Source organism: Mustela nivalis (assembly GCF_964662115.1).
Source record: "Mustela nivalis genome assembly, chromosome: 7".
In the NCBI taxonomy this organism is placed as follows: Eukaryota; Metazoa; Chordata; class Mammalia; order Carnivora; family Mustelidae; genus Mustela; species Mustela nivalis.
The window spans coordinates 61164429-61188389 of NC_139026.1; the positions used below are offsets into that span (position 1 = coordinate 61164429).

General features: G+C 37.2%; 1 protein-coding gene across 1 annotated transcript; it reads right to left on the minus strand.

The window, feature by feature from the left end:
- Positions 1-19150: 19150 nt before the first annotated feature.
- LOC309869463 (large ribosomal subunit protein uL23) lies at positions 19151-19692 on the minus strand. The gene has a single exon (XM_082740653.1). The coding sequence runs from the start codon at positions 19673-19675 to the stop codon at positions 19205-19207; it is 471 nt and encodes a 156-aa protein (XP_082596779.1). The 5' UTR covers positions 19676-19692; the 3' UTR covers positions 19151-19204.
- Positions 19693-23961: the final 4269 nt, after the last annotated feature.

Consider the following 23961-nt stretch of genomic DNA (forward strand, 5'->3'; position numbering starts at 1 on the left):
TTGCTCCTTAAAACCCAATATATTAGAATAACAGCACTTCAAAAACACTTGGAAGGTCATTAAAAGATGAATACAAACACATATTTTACAGATTTGAAACTGCAATTCTTCTTTGGTTAAACCTGACCATTTTCTCCTTTGTTCTTCATTGAACTGACTGCATAATGCTACCTATCACCGCAGTTTTCCACAGTTTCCCGTCTACCTGTATCATATACTGTCTAGGACTAGTATATGATTTAAAAAAAAAAAAAAGAATGTTCACTGAATAATAAAATGGTATCAAGTTACAAGAAGGGATGTCTGGGTATGCTTACACCTTTTTAGAGGCAGATATAATTAGGACCAATGTTCCTCCCAAACATGTCTTATAGGTGGTGGGAGGCAGTGAATTGGCCATGGGTAGGAGCAAAGCGAAGTGAGGGCAACTGCACGGTATGACAGTTTAGGTGAAGGAGAGGTTGGCATGTCTAGACTGGCCAAGAGAAAGACTCAGTGCCTGGTTTTGTTGTGTTTTGATTTGGATGACTGGTGGAATGGTTATTGACGGCTAGGGTAAAGTTGATATGATTACCTCAGTTTATCTTTTAGACAATTTTATTTATGGCATTTCTAAGAGTGTTGTCAAATACTTTATGTAAGACATTTTCAGGTTGGTAGTAAAAGCGTTTTGGTGTGATTCAGAGCATATTACATGTTCCAGTATGTAACACACAAAAACACATTGACTACCTATTATCCCTTTGGGAAATGATTGAAGTGTTTGTTTTAATTTAACATATTGGAATATAAGGCCATTCTTTTTATTTTTTAAATTTTTATTTATTTTCTTTTAAAGATTTTATTTACTTGAGAGGAAGAGAAAAAATGAGAAGGGGGAGGAGCAGAGGGAGAGGGAGAAGCAGACTCCCAACCCAACAGGGAGCCCTAACATGGGACTCGATCCCAGGACCCGGGGATCATGACCTGAGCCGAAGGTAAACAGTTAACCAACTGAGCCACCCAGGCGCTCCAAGGACATTCTTTTTGAATAAAGGGAAGCATTCTGCTTCTAACTCAGATTTTATCACAACCAGTGACATGAATCCTCTAGATTAGAGCATTATAGAATAGATTACTATGGTATTATTGAAAACACCTGATACCAAAATGCGCTGTTCTAAGGACCCATGTCTTGCCAGAGATTACACAGATCTCCAGCTTTATATTTAATTTTATGTAGTGGGATATGATTCATCCTAGGGTCAGTGCCTGAAAGATGCCAGAAGACAGCTGCCGAGTTTTAAGATCACAGTTGAAGTTCCCACTCAATATGCTTCTTGAGGTCTTTTATATAAGAATTTGAATGATGCTGAATTCCTGGTTAGCTGTAGTTCCAGGAAAAAAGAACTGTGAATAATGTGTCTTCTGTTGAGAGAAATTGGAACTTCCTACTGTGTGTTTTTGCCTTAACGTCCAGATAAATCACCCAAGAGCTAATCCTTGACCAGAGCTGAGGTGCCTGGAAGACTTGCAGCTGCCGGTCCACCCAGCGCCCATGTCCTTCTTTATTCCGGTGTCTCCACTGGTGTTGTGCTAGTTTATATACAATTATTATTAGTTGTTTCTTTTTTAATTTTGTTTTTTTTTTTTGGTGAAAGACCAAGTATGTATTTACTGCAAGAAATATTGAAAAAATGGAAAAACACAAGATGCAAAAATCAATAGTTTCTCATCCAAGGATAACTACTGTTATTACATGTTCTTCAGTGTCTTTTTGTATGTGTGTTATCGACTGTATATTTGCTAAATATGCTTATTCACAACTATTGCCTTAATTAGGACCATGTTTATCATATTGTTTATAAATAAATTTGATACCAAAATATCTCAAAAATGTACCTACAGCATTTTCCCAACTCAAACTTAAAAAAAAACCCCATGATTATTCTTGGCTACGTAATATTCCATTGTAATGAGAGACAAACATTAATTTTAATTTTATTAATTTAGTATATTTATTTTCATTATTTGCCTGTTGTAATTAACTTTGAGAGAAACAGCCTTATAAATAATTCAGCATTCATCTTAGAAATGGGATTATTGGTTGAAAGGGAATGGATATTTTTATATTTTTAAGGATCTATTTCTGTATCACTTATATCTAAGTCTTTATATCTAAAGTTAAATATGGGATCACTTTCCTTTCTTACCAGCTGCTGACATAAGTAGTGCATTTCTTCATGCTCTTAATAATTTAGATTCTCAGCACTCGATAGTGAATTGTGGTATCTTGTTTAAATGGAAACTTCTTTAACTACTAATGTATTGGCAACATGTATTTTGATTTTTACCAGTTTGATAAATTATCCTGTATTCTTTCACACTGTTTGAATCTGCGACCCTAATTTCTAGACTCAAGGTTACAACCAAGTTCCAATCTTGACTCTGCTAACTAACGGTGGGGACTTGATAGAACACAACCTTTTGGGGTCTCTGTTTTCTCATCTAGATAATCTCAAATATATTTTTGTGCTGGTAAATCAGTTTGATATCTTCAAAAACAAAGATCTGATTGGTGTCACTCAATTTTTGTCACTCCTTGCCAATATCCTCCAGTCTAGACAGAGATGGCTACTTTGGGCCCCTGTTTACTAGTGTTTCTTGTTGTGTGTGGCAGTGTCAGCCATTTGGCTGGTAGACAAATTCCATCAACAGAGTATGTGATCATTCTACCAGACACCAGAATTATGCTTCATTGGGTTATGTCAATCTCTGGGTTAGGGTTTAGTGTTTACTAGTCTCTCATTGACAAGCTCTACTGGGTGTTTAGTCTTATGGTAAATATTACTCAAGTGGAGAAACCTTGTAGTTGTTTATTAATGAAAAATTGAATAAGTGATTTCAGTTGGTTTATAAAATAGCCTGACTATCTCACAGGGTGTCTTGAAAAACACATGAAATAATATGTGAGAAAATATTTTATTATGGGGTGTGAGACAAATAGTGGTTATTCCCGGTCTGATATTGTCACTGTAGTTGTTCTGTGGTAGCTTTCAACATTGAGTAAATGTGAGGAGTGGCATTTTTTAAAAATTTTATTTTATTTATTTATTTGACAGAGAGAGATCACAAGCAGGCAGAGAGGCAGACAGAGAGAGGGGGAAGCAGGCTCCCTGCTGAGCAGAGAGCCTGATGCGGGGCTCAATCCCAGGACCCTGAGATCATGACCTGAGCCGAAGGCAGAGGATTAACCCACTGAGCCACCCCGGTGCCCCGAGGAGTGGCATGTTTTACATGAAGTCATTTCCTCCAGGTTGTGTGTTGTCATTAACTTGGTATAAACTCATGATTGGTTTCTTGCATTCTTGTGGATCTGGTCTCAGAGCTTCTCGTTAGGACTTTGGCAAGTTTGGAGGAGGCTAGCAAACTGATCTAAAGATACTCTCAGAGAACCTGAAGTAGTATGTGAGCTTCAAGTAACTGCTTTCTTACGTTGTGGTACCAATGATGAAAATCCTCTGAAGATAGGTCACCAGCACTAACTTTGATCCGGAAATCATTTTAATCCAAAATACAGACTAAGTAATCTATAGTGTAGTTTACTCATGCTACACGAGGAAGGAAACAACATAATTAATATCATCTTTTAATAAAAGAACAGTGAATATATGGTTTCTTTTTCCATACAGATTTTATGTACATGACTAAATTCCTTTAAAATATACTAAGTACTTGATTTAAGATTTTAATAATTGTCCTTCCCAAACAACCTCCCAATATGGCATCATGAGAAAAATAAAACACCTTTAGTGCCAAAGTCAGTGAATTACCATACAGGTAAGGCAGAACTTTAAGAGGACTGCCAAGGATGCTGGTTCATCTCCCGGCTTCTTGGAATACTGAATCTTATTTATTTAGAATGAGTGTCTTCTTTTGATTAAATGTATTATGCATAGGAAGTTTAGTGTACTTTTTTGAACAAAAATATTCCAGTCACCTCATACAACTCCTTAGATGATTTCAGGATTGTGCTGAGTAGTTATCTAACATTTCAGGCAACGGAATAATTTTTCCTGGGATCTTACACCAGTATTGGTATAAGTAGTTGGAATGTTTCATTTTTATGTGGAACATTCTCTGAGCAGCTCCATTGTTGTAAGGGGTTGCCTTAAAAGAGAGTATGTTCTGAAGGAGAGTTTGGTGGGATTAAGATGAGTAAGAGTGAATTTGGTGGCCCTGATAACATCACGGCACTTCATAAAGGAGGGATTTGATAAGTGCTTCATTCCGGCTTTTGTCTGTCCCCTGACACTAGTGTGGAAGCATGCATTGATGTTTATATCTGGTACATGACTTTTCAACTTAACTGTTGTTTTCTTTTTTCTTTATTCAAACCTGTTAATAGAGCTACCCCTCCCCCCATTTAGTTTGTTGCTGTCAAATTGATGAAACTTTTGACAATTGACACTCTGTCCTGCTGTATAAACATGCCAGATAGTCTAGCTTTCTTAAAAGCTTTTAAAGAAAGACTATCTACTTACTTTTGAACCTAAGTTTATAACTTTTGGATGTGGTGAATATTGTAGGATATGATTAAAAGTAATTAGGTAATTCAGGAGTAACACTTTGTTCATATGTTCTGTGTATTTTGGAGGTCAGGACAAATAATTTTTCTCTTTAGGCTCTAAACACTACGTTATAGAAAGTTCAGAGTTTTCATGAAGCAGGACGTAGAGTCCAGTTTTAACAGTTATCTCTGGAGTTAACTTTTATTCTATCAAGTCAGAAAGACACAATTAGACAACTGAAGCCAGCAGATGGCACTCTTTCCTTTGTGTGTATTTAAAGAGCTGTTTGGGCTCTCGGAGAGTCACAGAGCCAGATCTCAGAAACTGTTGAGGATTGCATTTCCCTATTTTTATTTGGACACAGTTTTATAACAAAACAATAAAGTTATTTTTACTGTTATAGAGAAAAGTGGATGAATGGACAAAATCATTTCTATAGATAGTCTGTTCAATTATTTGTTAGCACGTGAAATAATTAAGATCCACATGGATGATAAATGTACTTCCTGCAAATGCAAGTTCTATATTGTATCAGTGTCTTTCTCCCTTTATTTATAACTCGCAATCTTAATCTGATAAATCCAGCTGTGTGGACAATAGAATGAGAACAATGTCTCTCTCTTCCTTTGTTTTTGGGATTTCATAATATCCTAGAATCAAAAAGTTTTAGAGCTGCAAGGAATCTTAGGGATCATCTAGTTGAGTACACGAACTTTTCGATGAGGAAACTCATGGCCCACAGAGGTTAAAGACTTTGTCCAATATGAAGGTAGAGATAGTCACTTTGAAGTAAAAGCAGAAAATGGGCCTCACTTTTCTCCTCTCCAAAGCTGCCACAGGAACCTAATGCTCTGTAATTGGGTACTCTCTGCTGTTCTCTGATGGCAAGACAAGGAAGATTTGGCCCCTGGATTTACTGGTAGAGTTGGGTGGGTTTGCCATGCTTGGTCTGCTTTTGCTTTGCCTCACAAAATTTCTGCACAAAGTAACTAAGATTCTAGAAATGTACCTCAGATATAGCTATGTCCAAATCAGGCAAAAAGGTAGGGCAGGAACAACCTTTGCTCTTGGCTATTACTAACCGAAAGAGGGCTGCATACCTCTTTAATCAGATTTAATATAATCAAAGAGGGGGGATCCCAAGACCTAGGCTAACCTCCATGTTTCAGGTATAAAATATTAAAGCCCTAAGACAGCGAAGTAAGCTTAACTTTAGCTAGTTCCTTTGCATGGAAGATATCTGTGGAGCCAGGGAGCATTTGTAGAAAAGGAGTCCAGGATTAACAGGATAAGGTTTCCAGTTAGCCTGAGGTGGGGATGGGAGGGTGGGGACGAGGGGGTGGGGGAGGGTTGCCACAGTAAGGGAACTTCAAAAATTTCAGTATGGCACTAAGATGCAAAAAGTGTCTCATTTCTCTATTCTGAATCAAACCAAATATGGATGGCTCCATTCACCTCCCTAGCAGGATACCCAAACTCAAGCTGTTTTTTCAGGAGACCTTCTCCTCCTCATCCTCCTTCCTCAGAACAGCAGAAGAGCCAAGGGGGTTGAAATCATCGGGAGAAATTGGACAAGGGGCCATTATTCTTTGTCCTGGTTGATAGTTGCTGAGGTATTTGCTGTTGAAGCTTGTGGGACCCATTTAAGAGTGGCTCCCCATTATTGTTCACTTGCTCCATGGGACGTGAATCACCCCCAGCCTCCCATCCAGAGGGATCCAGCTCTCATCTGGTCTTTGGGGGCAAATTCCTCCAAGCCTGCAACCTCTGAGACCATATGGCTTAATTTACCCCAATGGGTCTGAACCACTGGAAAGGTTCCTTTCTTTCTCAGGGCATTGAGAATACAAAGGTAGATCTGGAGAAAGAGAAAAAAAAATTATTCTTTTGGCCAATGAAGGGTTCAGCAAGAAGGATAAGACAGATTTTAATTTCTCAGTAATATGGCATGTTTCATAAGGCTACACTTTCCTCTAGCCAAACATTTTTAGGATTGGTGACAATATCTGAGGAGGTGAAAGGAAAATTCAAATTCACAGAGGCTGTTGCTTTTAGCTTATACTAACCAGACCCTCAGGTACCTGCTGGCTGAAAAGCAGGTTGAGTTTAAGTGGAACTGAATTAAGATTGGAGTATAAGGGGGAATAAAGATTAGGTTTTTGTCCCCCTTTTCTAGTGGGCCTCTTCTAGTCTGCAGCTGAAAAGGATTACTCCTGCTTAATGGTTCTATTACCCAACTTGATTTCTTATCTTCTCAGAAATTCTGAGCTTCCTATAAAATGGAATTCATACTTCCTGCCTACTTATTCCTCAGGGATCCTTGAGAATTCCCAGGGTTAATTTATCCTAAGTTCTTTTTTTTACCCCCTAGTCGATAATAATACTAATAAGGGCTATTAAGATGTCATGTGGACCACTGAGCACCCTTACCCCCTTTTTAAAGTTGTTCTTGATAATAGACCAAGAGCTGAGATAAAATGTCAACTACTAGAAAACTTCCCAGCGAGGCAGAGGAAAACAAAACATTTCAGATACCCACCTGCTTTCCTATATGGTGGTGTAATGTGGGCTTCATCTTCTCCATAATCTTGGTGGCTGTGTTTGGTTCTATTGGAGTGAGTTCATTTGAGCTTCTGAGAGCCAACTGTGTGCATGGCTTTCCAATGCCATGGTGGGGGCATCGTCATGGTAACTTGAAATCAGCTATTGTGGGATGATTTAGAAGGAGGGGTGGAGACTACAATGAGTAGATGATTGATAACATTTATCAACACATGGCTGACTAAAAACCACATTTGAGCCCTTTTATGAAATAATTTATTTAAAAAAAAAAATGCCTGCGAAGACCTAGAGGTTTTCCCTTCAACCTTATGTGAAAAGAGGATCTCCAGAGAGATTGTGGGTGACTCAGAATGGAAGGACTATTCATGGCCTCTTCTTCAGCATATATTGATTATAATTTTAAAATGCCACCACTCTCTTTTTTTAATAAAAGTTAATTGTGTGAAGACCTAGAGTGTACCACAATTCCACTCTCTAAAAAGAAAGATGTAAGAACGCAAGAAGAAGCTTTTGATTCAATGTTTTACAAAGGTATATGGAGAGAAAATAAGGAACATTATTTTAATATTATTGCATAAATTTAATATTATTTGCATAAAAACCTCTGTTTTTATGAAGAGCTATTTGTACCTTAATACTTATTACCCCCATCCCCAGCTTTGGTCCCCCTCAGCTCTGTCGAGGTAGGTCCCATTGCACTTAAATTACTTTGACAGTTACTGCAGATTCTATTTATTTATTTATTTATTCAATATTAATTAATTTTTTAAAAAATTTCTTTTCAGCGTAACAATATTCATTGTTTTTGCACCACACCCAGTGCTCTATGCAATATGTGCCCTCCTTAATACCCACCACCTGGCTCTCCCAACCTCCCCCCCCCCTTCAAAACCCTCAGGTTGTTCTTCAGAGTCCACAGTCTCTCATGGTTCATCTCCCCTTCCAATTTCCCTCAACTCCCTTCTCCTCTCCATCACTTGTGCTAAGCCTCAGAGGACCCAAGGTGGATTAAATGGAAGGATGAATTAGTGGCTGCTAAGTTTTGTGCTACTGAAAAAAGATTCCATTCTTCTAAATACTGCCACCTCCACAAACAAAAACAATCCTGTGTCTGACTTAGTAGCACCGTGTCATCATCAAGCTTTCTTTTCATTAGAACCATGGGGAAGGGCAAAAAGTGATATTCCATATATTGCTATTATATTTCATAGCAGAATTACTGAACAATATATATTTTTAGTTGAGAATTCTGTTAGGTCTCTAAGAAGTTTAGGTATCAGAGGTTACTCTTTGGAAAACAAAAAAAGTCTTCCGTGGGAAGTTAAATGAAACGGTAGAAAAACTTTCCTAGGTGTGGAACCTGGCATCATTGCAGTAGTCCTTGTGTTTGCTGATGTTCAGACTCAGACTGAACTACATTTCAGACTCAGCTACAGAGCTGTGGACTCACCAAGCAGTGTCTCCAGAGTCTGAAGTCATCCATATAGTTTTCTGATGTTAGGAATATTTTATGTTGGTTTTATTCAAATACCTCAGGATCCAGTGTGAACCACAGATACATGGGAGCCCTGAGCCTCCATCCAGATCCCCGAGGGAGATCTGCATGTGGCTCTCCATGTACGGCTGGCTCCCCTCCTCCGCCCCTCCAGGGACAGAGTCTGATTGGAGTACCAGAAACTTAACCAGGCAGTTTATAATTTATAGTCTTCTTATGTCTTCTCTCCCTAAAATGGTTATTACAAAGTTACCCTTCATTTCTTGTATCTTATTAGGAGTGAAATTGTGGATGTTTGAGCATTAGAATCACACTGGTGCCTGGGTTTTCCTGTGAACCTGAGCATGCCAGATCTTCAGATCTTAAAGTTCATGGATTGAGGCATGTGTGATCCTTAAACCAATGTAATTCTCTAATATTACTAACCCAGCAAAATACAAGAGATATGCTTAGAAGTTCTGACGCATTATAAGAATAATGCTCTGAATTTCTGACATCTGGTCTTTTAAGTTAAGATCTTTAGGTTCAATCTATGTGTTTTCATGCATTGGAATTTATTTATGAGGGCAGTTATTTGACAGACATTTATTGAGACCAAAAATACATATATGAAATGAATTAAGAGAAATCTGAAACAACAAAGAAACTATAAACAATAATACCTAACACTTTACTGTCCATTTTTCTTGTGCCAGGAACCGTGTTGAGGGCTTTTAAGAAATTATTCATGGAAAAAACCTAGGATCTCACAGCTTGTAAGTTTTAAAGCCAGAATATGAGCACAACTGGTTTGAGTATGTGGGCTTAACCCTATGCAATACATCTATCACATTGTCCAAAATATTGTGAATGGTCATCAAAGGGATGGCTGCAGAGTGATTGGAGAAGGGAAGACTTCTTGGAAGACATAAATTTGGAGCCAATTTTGGACATATATTCCTGTGGCTTAACGCCATTGGATATATTAACGACTTAAAGTGCATAGATTTACAAATTTGAAGATCATTTAAAATTTTGGAAGGAGCAAATAGTACATGTGTTAGCTTAAATTTGCAGGCATAAATAATTTATCACTGTTTCCCCTTCCTTCATTTCTCCAATCCATCATACCACTACTGCCAGCATTTTCATGAACTGTTATTTCAGCCCAAATACCTTTCCACCATCACCGTCCCAAGCTTTGGATCACAAATTCATATTCATCACTTCTTTTGCTGTTGGTCAACAGAAGCTTTCATGATCTTAGCCCTTATCATGGTGTCTGGCTTTTCATAGGTTCTTACTGGTCGAATGAAATTCTAATGAAAGAGTATCTCATTTTTGTCTAAAATTCTTCCTTGTTTTCAAAGCTGCTTTAATTTTATTAATCCAACTTTCTCATTACACACTCACTCTACTCTTCCCCTTGCAAAGAGGAAAGACATGTAATACTAAGCCCTTAATGAGAACGAAAAGGGTAAGAGACATTTCCAAGGGGTAAGACAACATTTCCAAGACTTATGCGAAATGCAGCTCTGAGACAGGAGACTCACCCTCATGAAAGATAAAAAGTTCAATTCAGACCAAAAGGTTTCCTGGTGCTCATTTGTGTTTAAACAGCGTATGTTGGAAGGCTGTTCTCTCAGTGGCTGCCAGATAGGATCTGTTGATGATTTGACTCTGAAACTGTTCAGTAGAGTGCCTTTGCAAGTGGTCAGGAATAAGCTAACTGCTTCTTTAGACTGGACAAACATTTCTTTTTGGACTACACTCATGCCTTTCCCAAAGAGACATTGTCACATAATGTTTGCACAAGTGCTTCCTATTTGTAACTTTGCCAGGACCGTGTCCTGTGTGATTCTGCTTGCATACCCAAAACTCCCTGAGTTGCCAATATTCAGACATCATTAATGACCTTACTAATGCCATTTGATAAGACATTTACATCATTGCTTGTCTTATATCTTATTCTTGACACATATTGGAATGTCTGTACTACATTTCCCCACATCCTTCATTTACCACATATTTGTTTGATGGGGTGGTTTTGAGTTGTTAGTGTTCTGGTACTTTTAATTCCTTTTTGGCTAGAACCTAAGTGTTTGGTTTGCCAGGTCATGAGCCTTGCACCTTGGCAAGAAAACCACTGCAAAGGCACAATAATGAGGAGTATTACTTATTAAGAGGTCCTAAGTAGTTCATCTGCCTGCCTCGCTGTTACTTTGGGAAGAGTTCCTTTTCTTCTCTGTGCTTCTACAAAACGAAGAGCCAGTTTGACCCTAAAGGGTATCTGCAACTGTTTTCTGGTCTTGTACCATTTATAAGTAATTACATTTCCACAGTTTTTCTCTTCTATGGGTTCTAAGTTGCCTATTCACTGGAATCACTTACTTTCTTAGTAGGAATAGCTTCTGCCTCAGATCACTGTCACCTCATGGTCCCTTGATACTTGTTTTTAAAATCTGTTTAGATTCCCAAGTGGCAACTTTCTCTTGACCTCTGGGCTATATCGTTCTTAACTTTGAACTTCCTGAACCTCCTTTTTTTTTTTTTTTTTATCTTGGTGTGGTTCATTTATGCCTGGTCTATCTTAGAAATTCTTAGAAATTCCTATGGGAATATTGGTCTGAGTCTGGTAAAGGGGATGTTGTCCTCAGTGCTTCACTCAGTGGTTAGGCTCTCCTTAATGTTCTGTTTGCTGTGATCTTTATGAAGTAGTTAGGAAAAATAACATGAATTCACTTTTTTTACTGTTGATTGTTTAATATGTACATGTATACTCAGGACATTTAAGGAGAGCTATACTATGCAGCTATATCCACTACAGTGTGTACTTCTTGGTTATCTTCTAAACGTCCCCATCCTCTGCTTTATGGCTACATCCTAATTACTCTGAAGTGGTATTTCTCATCCTCGGCTACATAGCTGAATCATCTGAGGTGCTCCAAAAAAAACGATGTTTCAGTCCCATCCCAGATGTACAGAATCAGAGTCTCCAAAGTGTGGGACCTGGGAGTTTTAAAAATTAATTCCTAGCTGATTCTAAAATACAGTTGTGATAGAGAATCATAGTTTTAGCCAATCAATGTTTTAGGACAGTTTCCTTAGTGGCTGTTGTTGGTGAACTTCTTATGTTAAGGAGGCATGTTCAGATTTAAAGGCCAACTGAATGAGGAAATGTGTGTTGCCCCAGTTGTTACTGGCTGTCTTCTCATGACCAGCCTTAGGGTGAGGGTGATGCTTCGGACCATAAAGCAGAGAAAGTGGTCTCTGATGACATCTTTGAGTGATTGAATCAATTAACCCTGAAATTTGCCCGACCTTTGGACTCCTGTTGCATGAGAAAATAAACTTCTAAGTCAAAGAAATTGGGATCAGAGAGATTAAATGGTTCATGGAAGAAATGAAAAGCCAAGTCTTACAGTTCAGTTTTCTTCCTGCACACTCTACGAAGTTACCTCTTAAGAAATTGGTGAGTATAGACGAGGTGAGAAAACAGTACCTGCTCCCAAGACAGTTCCAGTATCTTTGTGGAAGATAAACCACAGTTGTTAGGAACGGTACCAAATGATCTTGTAATAAACTCTGGCAGCATGTTTGAGTTTACAAAGAGTTTTGACATCTGTTATCTCTTTTTATCCTCTCAAGAAACTCTTAGGTAAGGATATTAGGAATACTTACTTTACAACTGAGGTGATTGAGGCTCAGAGAAGATTTACAATTTGCCCAAGATGATCTAGTCAGTAACTGAGCTAGGAACTGAACCCAGGTATTCAGATTCAAAATCCAGTGTCCTTTTTGCTGTGCCTCTTGCTGCAAATGCTCTTTGTGTTTTGGAATTCCATGATCTCTTCCTTACCTTGAAATAGACACACAAGGATTCAGGAAAAAGTGATGCTGTACTATCTCCAGGTGCAGTTGTCACTTGGCATACACATGAATTTACTCTACATGGAGAGTTGCGGATTTCTGTTTTTATATCTAGAATGTGGATGAAGTTCACAGAAATTGAGTTCAAGGGAGGGAAGTGTTATCTTGGGAGATTAGAATGTAGGGTTTCAGTGGAGGATTTAATCTGGCTGAATGGCTTAAAATTACCCACCAATGGTCGTCGGTACTCCCATTTTATTTCTTTATTCATTTCATTGTCTCATTTTGTGCACTTTTGCTCATCCTTCAATGGATACAATAGCCAAAGTCTTGATAAACACAGAATATGTGGAAGTTTCTGCCATCTTTGTTCTAAAGCTTTCTTCTCTTTCCCCTAGTCCCACCAAATTCATGGTAAACCAGTTACCTCTGTCTCTAAACTAAGCTGCTTTTATAACTAGTTTTCCCCCTAACTTCCCACAGCATAAAAAGAACAGTCTAGCAATCTTCTCTTTGTATGGCTCATAATTCTGGGAAGATAGTAAACCAATTATATAGTGCAGCTGTACAAACATTTCAACTATAATCTATGGAGTTCAGATTGTGAACACATTTTCATTGTCTTCTCTGCCCATATGGAATCTCATTGTTTCTTTTAATTATATTTTAAAATTTTGTTTATGTAAGCTGGAATGTTCTTTAGCTGAAGCAAATTTAAGCTACACTTGAAATGTTGAAATGAATTTTTTGAGGGGAAAACATTTTTGGGAGAAAACTTACTTAGAATGAATACTAGCATTTGGGAATGGAAACGATTGAATTTTTGAGTCTAGTTTAGGCTCTGACAGCGTAAGATTCCCCTTTCATGTTTCTCAGCAGTTACTTAGTGGGATTGCCTCTTGGGATAGGTGCCTAGCTTAGAAACCCCAAGTCCCTCTGCTAGAGGTATAATCATTGCACTGAATATTTATGAGCATTTACTATAAAGCAGAGCCTACTTCAAGCACTTTATGTGAATTAGACTATTTAATCTTCAAAATGACCTGCTGATGTGCTTATAGTTACTATCCCCGTTTTGCAGACAAGGAAACAAAAGTATAGAGAGGTGAGTAGAGTAGATTGCTCTTTGTCATCTACCAAGCCAGTGTTTAAACCCAGGTATTTAAAATCAGATCAACAATTCTTTTTTAAAATTTTATTTTATTTTTTCAGTGTTCCAAGATTCGTTTATGCACCACACCCAATGCAGATCAACACTTTTAATTATAGTGCTTAAATACCTTCCTTCAAAAGGAAGTAACCTATTTAATTGATTTCCTTTAAGGGACCTCTTTCTTTCTGGAACTACTAAAGGGTTGACCAGCTAACTAGTCAAGCAGTCTTAAAGTGACAGTGACACAGTTTTCTGTATCTCATTACCAAAAGGCAAACTGGGAGAAATAATTTCCTGGAAGCAATTAGAGAAAGAGAAATAAGTTTTGCAGCTCTATTTTAAACATGTGGACAAAATTACCTGTTAAATTTTATTTCTTTCACTTTTGATTCTTGAGACGTTTTCACTTTGCCTATAATAAAAAATAGAACCATCTGTTGAACATTCCATATTCCGTACTTTTGACTTTACTGCATCCTCCTAGGAAATACTTCATTGAGTTTCAAGGATAAATTCATTTTTTTCCCCTCCAGTTCATACTTGTAATTCTCTAAGAACTGACAAATTTTCAAATGAATTGCTTCAATCGGTTGCCCATTGTTCACATGTTCGGCTGTGTTAGGAATGTAGCTTTTCTCCTCCTCAGAAGACAGGTGGTGGATTAGTGCTGGCTAATGATGAAAGGAATAAACTTCCTAAAAAGATGTTTCTTTCTATAAATCTGATTTTTCTCATAGCATATTTTAGATACTTTAAGGATGGGGTGCAGAAGAAAAATGACTTTTTAAAACTCATGTGTTTAGAGAGCCAGACCAGGAGTCACTATCTTAGGCTAGACCATTTTCAGCTAAATTTCACCCCCTTTCTCATCTTGATTGTTCTTTAATCTTTGTAGATTCTAGTCAAGCATGCTTCTTGAAGTCTTGTCATTTATATTTTTGGAAATATACCAAATACAAATACAAGACCTGCCATATTCTGAGGACCTGAGGAACTTCTGCTCTGGCTTCTATCTAGTTCTTTGGATCCGGTTAACCAGGGGTGGTAACGCTCTAAACAGCCGAGTCACACGGGTAATACAGAAAGGAGAAAGCTTGGCAAATGGAGATGCTAATTAGCTAATTTGTCCACCTTGACCTTTGTTAAGTATTGCCTCCATTGAACTGTTATTCCTACATTTCTTGGAAGATTGCTGCAAGAAGCATCCTTATGAAATCTGATACTACATTTATAAGTTATTAAGGCGGGGGCTGCTATTAAGGAAGTTGCCTATAACATGACTCAGTGCCCCATTAGGTAAGCTCATGTGAGAATTCCCAGTTAGTTCTAACTGCAAAGAAAAGCTCTGCTTTCTCTGACAGACCATTGCATCTTTAGTTCTCCATTTTTTTAAAAAAGATTTTATTTATTTATTTGACAGAGATCACAAGTAGGCAGAGAGGCAGGCAGAGAGAGAGGAGGAAGCAGGCTCCCTGCTGAGCAGAGAGCCACTTGTGTGGGGGCTCGACCCCAGGACCCTGGGATCATGACCTGAACCAAAGGCAGAGACATTGACCCACTGGGCCATCCAGGCACCCCTCCATTTTTGTTTTTTTAAAAAAAATTATTTATTTGACAGAGAGAGAAATCACAAGTAGATAGAGAGGCAGGAAGAGAGAGCTAGGAAAGCAGGCTCCCTGCTAAGCAGAGAGCCTGATGTGGGCCTCAATCCCAGGACCCTGGGATCCTGACCTGAGATGAAGGCAGAGGCTTAACCCACTGAGCCACTCAGGCGCCCTTGTTCTCCGTTTTTAACAACAAAAATCAATTATATTTTTCTTACCTCTGGCTAACTTAGAAAAGTGAATTATATAAACACTTAAGATTTCAGTACTCTCTTTACTGCCTATACATGCCTTAAATTTTCCCAAGAATGATTTATTATTATAATTATTATTGGTAGTTTACTATTTTATTAGATGTGTTTTGTTGTGTGTTACTTAAAATTCTTTGCAAAATCTAGTTGATGTATAAAATATCTATCAAGAATTTATAAATTGTGAGAATAACAACTGGGTGAGGAATGGGTTTGTCCTTTATCTGGGAAACCAGATTTTTTCTTATAAAAGAAATTATTATTTTTTTTTTATTAACAAGGAAAATATTTCCTCTACTCTCTCAGGTTGCTGATTGGGGGGCCTGCTAATTAAACTGATTAAAGATTGGCAAGAGAGGGGCACTTGGGTGGCTCAGTGGGTTAAAGCCTCTGCCTTCGGCTCAGGTCATGATCTCAGGGTCCTGGGATAGAGCCTCCACACAAGGGGCTCTCTGCTCAGCAGGCAGCCTGCTTCCACCTCTCTCTCTGCCTGCTTGCGATCTCTCTTTCTCTGTCAGATAAATAAATAAAATCTTAAAAAAAAAAAAAAAGATTGGCAAGAGAAAAGCCAGATTTTAATATATGAGGTATGTATGGGTATTTACAGAACATGTGACTCAGGAATTAGAATTTGGGGCTAGTATACCTTCTTAAAGGAGAAGGGCACTTACAGGACAACAAATGACTTTTAGGAAAGATAGATGGATCTTTAGAATAGATGGGAGATATAATAGTTTTGTGAGAATATTTGTTTAGGCAGTTCCTTATCCTGGTGCCAGCTTCTTTTCTCTGGTGATAGGAGTCATTCTTCCCTGGTTATCAAAGTCCTGGGGAAGGATGAATTCTTTTGGAAGGCTCTGCTTTTAGGCAGGTAAAGGGAGTTCAGAAAAGAACAAAACAAAACAAAAACAAAAGCAAAGAACTCTTCACAGTGGTATGTTTTAGATTTATGTAGTTTAAAAGATCACTGCCTTCAGGCGGGGAAGTTAATCTGGGTAGACCACTTGACATTGCAAAGTTTGCGGGTTAGAATGTTAAAGGGAAAGGAGTCCTTTCTTTCTGCACTTTTATTTTGCCCCTTATTCGTTTTGCTTTTAGTCTTACTAGGCTCAAGGCTCCTAGTTTCTTTATTCATGCTAGAATTAGAGAGTTAAGTACTGAATTAGGCAAAAGTTAGTTCAAATACATAGAATTTGCTCAACCAGAAATACACATAGTATCTTCTAAAAGTATGTTGTAGTATCAAGTCCAGAGTACATTCCCAGTCTGTCTACTCCTTTTTGTCTCAACTGTTCACCTATTTCTTTGTTTCTTTAACTGAATCAATTCCCATTTATACTGTAATAATTTCTTAAATTATCCCTTTGCTTCTTTTCTTGCATCCGTTCAACCCTGTCCATTTGTCCTGCAATGTGGATATGTGATCTTTTAAAGGTAAGAGAGATTACTGAAAGTTGGAAACCTTTCATGGTTCTCTACTATCCCTAGAACAAAACCCTAACTTCTCAGCATGGCTCACAAAGCCTGGCATGACTTTGGCCCTGCAACTTATCTTAGGCCTCATTTCATCTCATCTTCCCTTGTTCATTGCCTTCTGGACACAGAGGCTGCCCTTTTCTTCCTGTAGTTCTTGCCTAGGACCTTTGTGCAGGGTGTTTCCCTTGCCTGGGCTATCTTTGTCCAGATTTTCTCACGATTGGTTCTCATCTTTTGAGTATCACTTTCCCAGGGAAACTCCTTCTGACCCAATTGTCATCTTCTCTTACTCGACCCACTTTCTCTCACATCACCTTGTTATATTTTCTTCCGATCACCTTTGCTATCTGAAATTGTCTACTTGTTTCTTGTCCATCTCCAACACAGAATGTAAACTCAGTAAGACTAAGACACTGTCTACTTTATTCTTTGCTGTAACTTTATTACCTTCCTTCGTATGTACTTATGGGTGATTGAGTGAATCATGTCAAATAGAAAACAAAAATGATTGTACCACTTTCTAAATAGAGTGATATTTCCCATTTAGATAGTAAATTAATGGGGCAGATGTGGAAATTGAATTTTGAATTTATTTTATATGAATATTTAAAAAATAATTTTACTCAAATGCATGGGGAGACTTTCATATATATAATTCTTAAAATTCTGAAATAAGCATAAACTTTTTAAAAAAGATTTTTTCGTTTATTTTAGAGAAGAAGAGAGAGCATGCATAGGAGCGGCAGAGGGAGAGAGAAAATCTCAGAAGCAGACTCTGTGCTGCGCTGAATGCAGGGCTCTATCTCACTACCCTGAGATCACAACATGAACTGAAACCAAGAGTTGGGTGCTTAACCTATTACACTACCCAGGCGCCCCAAGATAAACTTTCAGAAAGTTAGAAATACAATACCAGAACCATTTGGTAGTGTGTTACTTATTCCTGAATATTTTTAGGTGTATTTTATGCTAAAGGGTATTCTCCTATTTAACCAGATTTAACCACCAAATGAAGAAATGTACATTGATACATTAATCTGGTATAGTTTTCTAAATCCATTCAAGTTTCATCAATTGTTCCAATAACGCCACTTTCAACCAAAAAAAAAAAAACCCCAAAATCCAGTAGAATCACTTGTTGCACTTAGTTGTCATTTCCCTTGAGCTTTTTTCACCTTGGAAAAGTTCTTTCGTCTTCTTAACTTTCACAATCTGGACACATTTGAAAATAAAAGGCAAACTATTTTCAAGGTTGTCCCTTAGTTTGTATTGTCTAATCTTAAGATAAGGCTCAACTGTGAATTTTGGCAGAAACATGCCAGAAGTGATGCTAAGTTCCCTTCATTGCTATATATATTTAATTAAGGTAGTGTCTGTCCCACTTTTCCAATATAAAGTGGAAATACTTCTTTTGTAATAAGGAAGTACTTTATGGGGAGATACTTTATAAAATATCATTATAAAATATCTCTTTCCATCAAACTATCAATTTATCCATTTAACTAAATGTATTTGTTTCTCATTTTCTTAAATGTGTTATATTCCATTGCTATCTTTATTTAAAATGTTGATCACATTGCCTCTGATTGAACCAGTAGAAATTTGTTCAAGCTAGTTTCTATGTCTTTTTGACATATCTTCTTCATTCTTGTGTGCTTCTTTGCTCTCTGGCATAACAAGATGTTCTAGGCTCATCTTGTATTTCCCTGCTTTAATTGCCTATAATCAACCATGTCCCCAAGGAACCTTAATTTCTTTTAGTGGAGAATGGTAATTAGAAGCCAAGATCTGGACACTAGGTGTATTCCTTGTGATTGAGATGTCATTACTTCTTTGCAATGGGCAGATCTAAGGAATAAAAATACATGTAATATACATATTAATATCTCTATTTATTTCTCTCTATATGAATATCTTGTTTATCAAAACTATAAATTCACACAATTCCTTCAGTTTCAGTCTTCCTTAATTATATCCTAATCTGTCTCTTTGGGTGAATTTACATGTGATGGCTTTTCAGCCTAACTGCACCCTAAGTCTGGTCTGACCTTCAAATGAAAAAAAAAATTCTGTGATGAGCATTGTATCTATTGTCTGAGAAAAGCTGTGGGCAGGACATCCTGGGGCTAGGCACAGGGAAATATGTTAAAAAATGTATACTAAATATTAAACGAATGTATAATAAGTTTTCATAACTATCCTACTCTTTTTTTTTTTTTTTATCATGAAAAAACTGTATTTAGATTTAGCCAGCTGGACTCAGTTTAGATGATCCCAATTTTGTTGGCAACATCCAAAGCATCATAGTCAGGGGCCAGCCGAACATATGCCTTCTTCTCTCCATCAGGCCTGATTAAGGTGTTGACCTTGGCTACATCAATGTCATAGAGCTTCTTCACAGCCTGTTTGATCTGGTGCTTGTTGGCCTTGACGTCCACAATGAACACAAGTGTGTTGTTGTCTTCTATTTTCTTCATGGCTGACTCAGTAGTCAGGGGGAACTTGATGATGGCATAGTGGTCAAGCTTGTTTCTCCTGGGGGCGCTCTTTCGAGGGTATTTGGGTTGCCTTCGGAGACGCAGAGTCTTGGGTCGTCGGAACGTAGGTGATGTGCGGATCTTCTTTTTTTTGTGACTGTGGACGCCTTTCAGCACCGCTTTCTTGGCTTTCAAAGCCTTTGCTTTGGCTTCGGCTTTGGGAGGGGCAGGGGCTTCCTTCTTAGCTTTCGGCGCCATCTTCGTAAAAGGGCTATCCTACTCTTTTTGTTAAAATTCATAATAAATGTACAATCTGATAATTATAATTTATACAATCTGAATTCAGGGAATCACTATTTATGCTTTTGCTGCTTTTTTAAAGCTAAGGATAAGCTTCTCTATACTCTTGAAGTTTGCTTATTTTTTTATATATGTGTGTATTTATCATATGTTTATATGATATAGGACATAGTTGTGTAAAAATAGGATCCACTTATGGTCCTGGGAGTAGGTAAAATGAGATGCTTGGCAATTTTAGGATTCCTCAATAAAAACCAATGCCAAATCATCTTACACTCAGTAAATAAATGCCAGGCAGTTGAGAAGGAAGACAGCAAGTATTTGGGCAGTCAGAAAGAAGGTGCCCAGAACAGTGAAAATATCAGCTCTGCCTACTGACTGCATAATGATTCCAAATTCTATCTTAATATTTTCATAAACTTAGGTGAATAAGAATTGGCCATTAAAACATTAAAGTTCACTCTTCTATCAGTGCAAAGGGGAAAGGGATGGTAATTAAGAAGAAACAAAGGCTCCCCACTGGTAGTAGAAGATCAAGCCCACAAAGGAGCTGACCGTGCTCAGCCTGCTTTCCCTGTAAGGTGGAAGGTCATTCATGGGGAAAGCAAGGTGACCACAAAACCTTGTCAGTTCAATGCCCATTTTGAAGTTCAGCCTGAGTAAGACTCCAAGCTGGTCAAAGAAATCAAGGTCAATATTAATTTAAAACCAAAACATTGTATCTGGATGTTTTGATCCATTCTTTTTGAGACCCAGATCTAAATACTCACCCTTTTGTCTGTGTGTGTGTGTTGTTGTTGTTGTTTGTTTGTTTGTTTTTTGCTATAAAACTCTCCAGCAGTACCTGAAAAGTGGTTACTTTTCCTGCTTAGCAGGAAAAAGCTAATGGGAAAAATAGTATTTGCATTGAAGTAGTTTCTGCCTAATTTTAAATCTCATTTTAAAAAAAGAAGCAAAAAGATGCTTGTAAAAGAGGCACATAAGAAAATATCTTACGGATACTGAATGGTTTAATTAAGATTTGCTGTTATTTTATTTTCATGATTTTAATTGAGATATAGGTCATTAGTTTTCTATTAGTTTTTTTTATTACAGTCATATTGCTTTATAAAATAATGCTATTAAACTAATGTTCTACAACACAAAGGGGAATTGGTTTATTCTGGCTTTCAGTGTTTCTGGAAAGATTAATTTTGGCGAGACCATTCTTTAGGTCTTACTGGTACTATGGCTTGAAGAAAAGTAGAGAAACCTGGTGGGAACAAATCCATCTTGAGTATAAGCTTAATTTCATTATCATGAAAAAAAGAGGGTACGGTTCAATTTTTTTGATTTTTCAATTATCTTTGTTGTTGTTAAAATGCTATTATTAGTGCTGTAAGTGGCCATTATCTAGAGCTCGGGAATTTATTCCTTTTGATGTATGTAGATAGAGCAAAGGTAAAGTTCCAGTATTGTCATGGACCCAATCCTGAAATGATTCCTCTTTGCCACTAGATGTCCCTGTATAGATATTCCTTCTACCTGAGAGACTTGAAAAAGTTGCCAACAAAAATCAGAGGGATGTTTGCTCCTCCTAAATAAACCCTTCTTACTTACTTTGCTTTAGCACTGGGGTACTGACCAGGTGCTTCGCCCTTTTTTTCCTGGAAGATTAATATCAGAGGACAAGACAGGCCTTGAACTAAACAGAAAGTGATCAAAGTTAGGCTTGCATATTGGTCTGAACATACACATATTAACCGCTCATCCTGGAAATATATGAGAATCCCAACAGATACAATTTGAATTTACAGACAGATTTTAGTTAAAGCATGCTAAAATGTGAAGGGGCTTAGGGTTGAATTAGATAACCAAATAGGAATATAATTAAAAATTACAGTTAGTAATAAAATAGGGTTGCATATGTTTTGAATATGAGAGTGGTATCATGGGAATTTAATAAATTTCTATAATAGACATACAGAATAATATTAATCCCAAGGGAACTTGGAGCTTATTTCATAATTCTTTGTTTTTCATACTTAACAAAGATCAACCATGCTAGCTGCTAGTACAATGTGACATGATAGTTAAACCTGAGCTCATTTCTTTGTAAGTTTGTTTAATGTTTGGTTCTCTGTTTACCTGCAAAGGGAGGGAGTAGCTCAATGTTCTGATTCCAAAGGTCTTTGCGGTTTTAGGTTGTATGAAGTCATAAAACTGGATCATTAGAATAATAATGAAATTCCTTATACTCTCTGTTTTGAAATGACTAGAATCATTCAGTAAGGTTTTGGTAATAAAATTCAATGTTAATAATCTTTCTGTTTGAAACCTGAATTTGATGAAAAACTTTTGGGGAAATATTTATTTATTGGAACCAATGGATTATTTTGAAAGGGTTATATCCTACAATTAAAATACTATAGGTATTCATTTATCATTTGAATATATTTTATTCAGTTCTATGGTTAAATAATTTTTTATAATGCTGATTTGTATTTCATGACATATTACTATAATTCAACATAGGAACAATACAGGGAAATAAAAAAAGTAGTACCAAATAACCAGAATTAATTTAACTTTTTTTTCTTTATTAACAAAAGCATCTATATTTTGGGATTTTTTAATGAAAATTTCTTATCAGTGTTGAAGAAAAAGACAAGAGTGGATACTCAGTCTTATCTTTCTCTCAGAGCAAAGTGATTTTTGAGAACTGGTGATATTTGAACAAGCTTTAAAGATGGTAATGAGTGCAGGAGATTGATAAAGGCAGTTGTTAATACTGTCTCTTAAAAATCGGAAGAAAATTTTTACAACCTAAAACCTGGGCAAAATTCTTGAAAATATCACTGAATGACATTTGCAAGGCCTTTAGAGAAGGAAGAGGTGATTTTTTTTTTAATTTTAATTTTTAAAAAAGATTTTATTTGAGGGACAGCATGAGAGAGAGAGAATGAGCAGGGAGAGTGGTAGAGGGAGAGGGAGAAACAGATGCGCTGCTGAGCAGGGAGCCCAAGGCGTGGCCCTTTCCCAGGGCTTTGGGATCATGACCTGAGTAGAAGGGAGCCGCTTAACTGACCGAGCCACCCAGATGCTCCAGAAAAGGTAATTATTAGAAATAAGCATATAGAATTAATAAAGTCAGATAAGAGTTAGAGAGAATTTGGAGAATAACCCTGATTCACTGTTAGTAAGAATGTAAGGTGGTACAGCCCATTTGGAAGTCTGGCAATTCCTGAAATGATTAAACATGGAGTTACCACGTGACTCAGCAAATGGTTGGTTATATGTCCAAGAGAAATGAAAACACATGTTCCCAAGGAAACATGTACCCAAATGTTCCAGCAGCATCATTCATAATAGCCAAAAGGCAGAAACAACCCAAATGGCCATCAGTGGACAAATGGGTAAACCAAATGTGGTATGTGCATTGAATGAAATATTGTTCAACCCCAAAAAGGAATGAAGTACTGATACATGATGCATCATGGAATAAGCTTGAAAACATTATATTAACTGAAAGAAACCAATAACCAAAGACCACATAATACTATGATTCCATTCACAGGGAAGCCCAGAATAGGTGAATTCATGTAGACAAAGTAGATTGGTATACACTTTATTTTAATTTTTAAAATTTGAGTATGGTTGGTATAATGTTACATTAGTTTCAGGTAAAAAACATAGATTTCAGTATCTTTGTAAGTTATGCTCTGTTCCCCACATGTGTAGCTACCATCTGTCGCCATACAATGCTATTAGAATATCATTGACTCTCTTCCCTCTGCTGTGCCTTTTATTCCCTGAATTGCACGCTCCGAGTGAGTTAATTGTATGTTATGTGAATTGTATCTCAATAAAGCTGTTAAGAAGTGAAATGCTAATACATGTTACAGCATGGATTAACCCTTGAAAATATTGGGCTGAGTGAAAGAAGTTAGGGATTTATTTTTCTTCCAGACAGATGCAGGCTACCAGTCACAAATCATTTTTCCTCTAAGCAAAGTTGTCTTGTGAAATATGCCACATGCTAGCTTTACTTGGGCTCCCAAGGGAACGGAGCTGGAAAGTTAACTTAAGTTCAGGTTATCATGTAGAAGGTGAAGAGGGTAGCTCTTGGCCCTGAGACATATACTGAACTCCTTACACTAATTTATTACCCATCAGATTCTATTCATCTTGGCTTATGTTATTTCCATCTTATTCTTGGAAAAATCAGTACAATTAATTTTTTTTTTTACATATAACATTTAAAA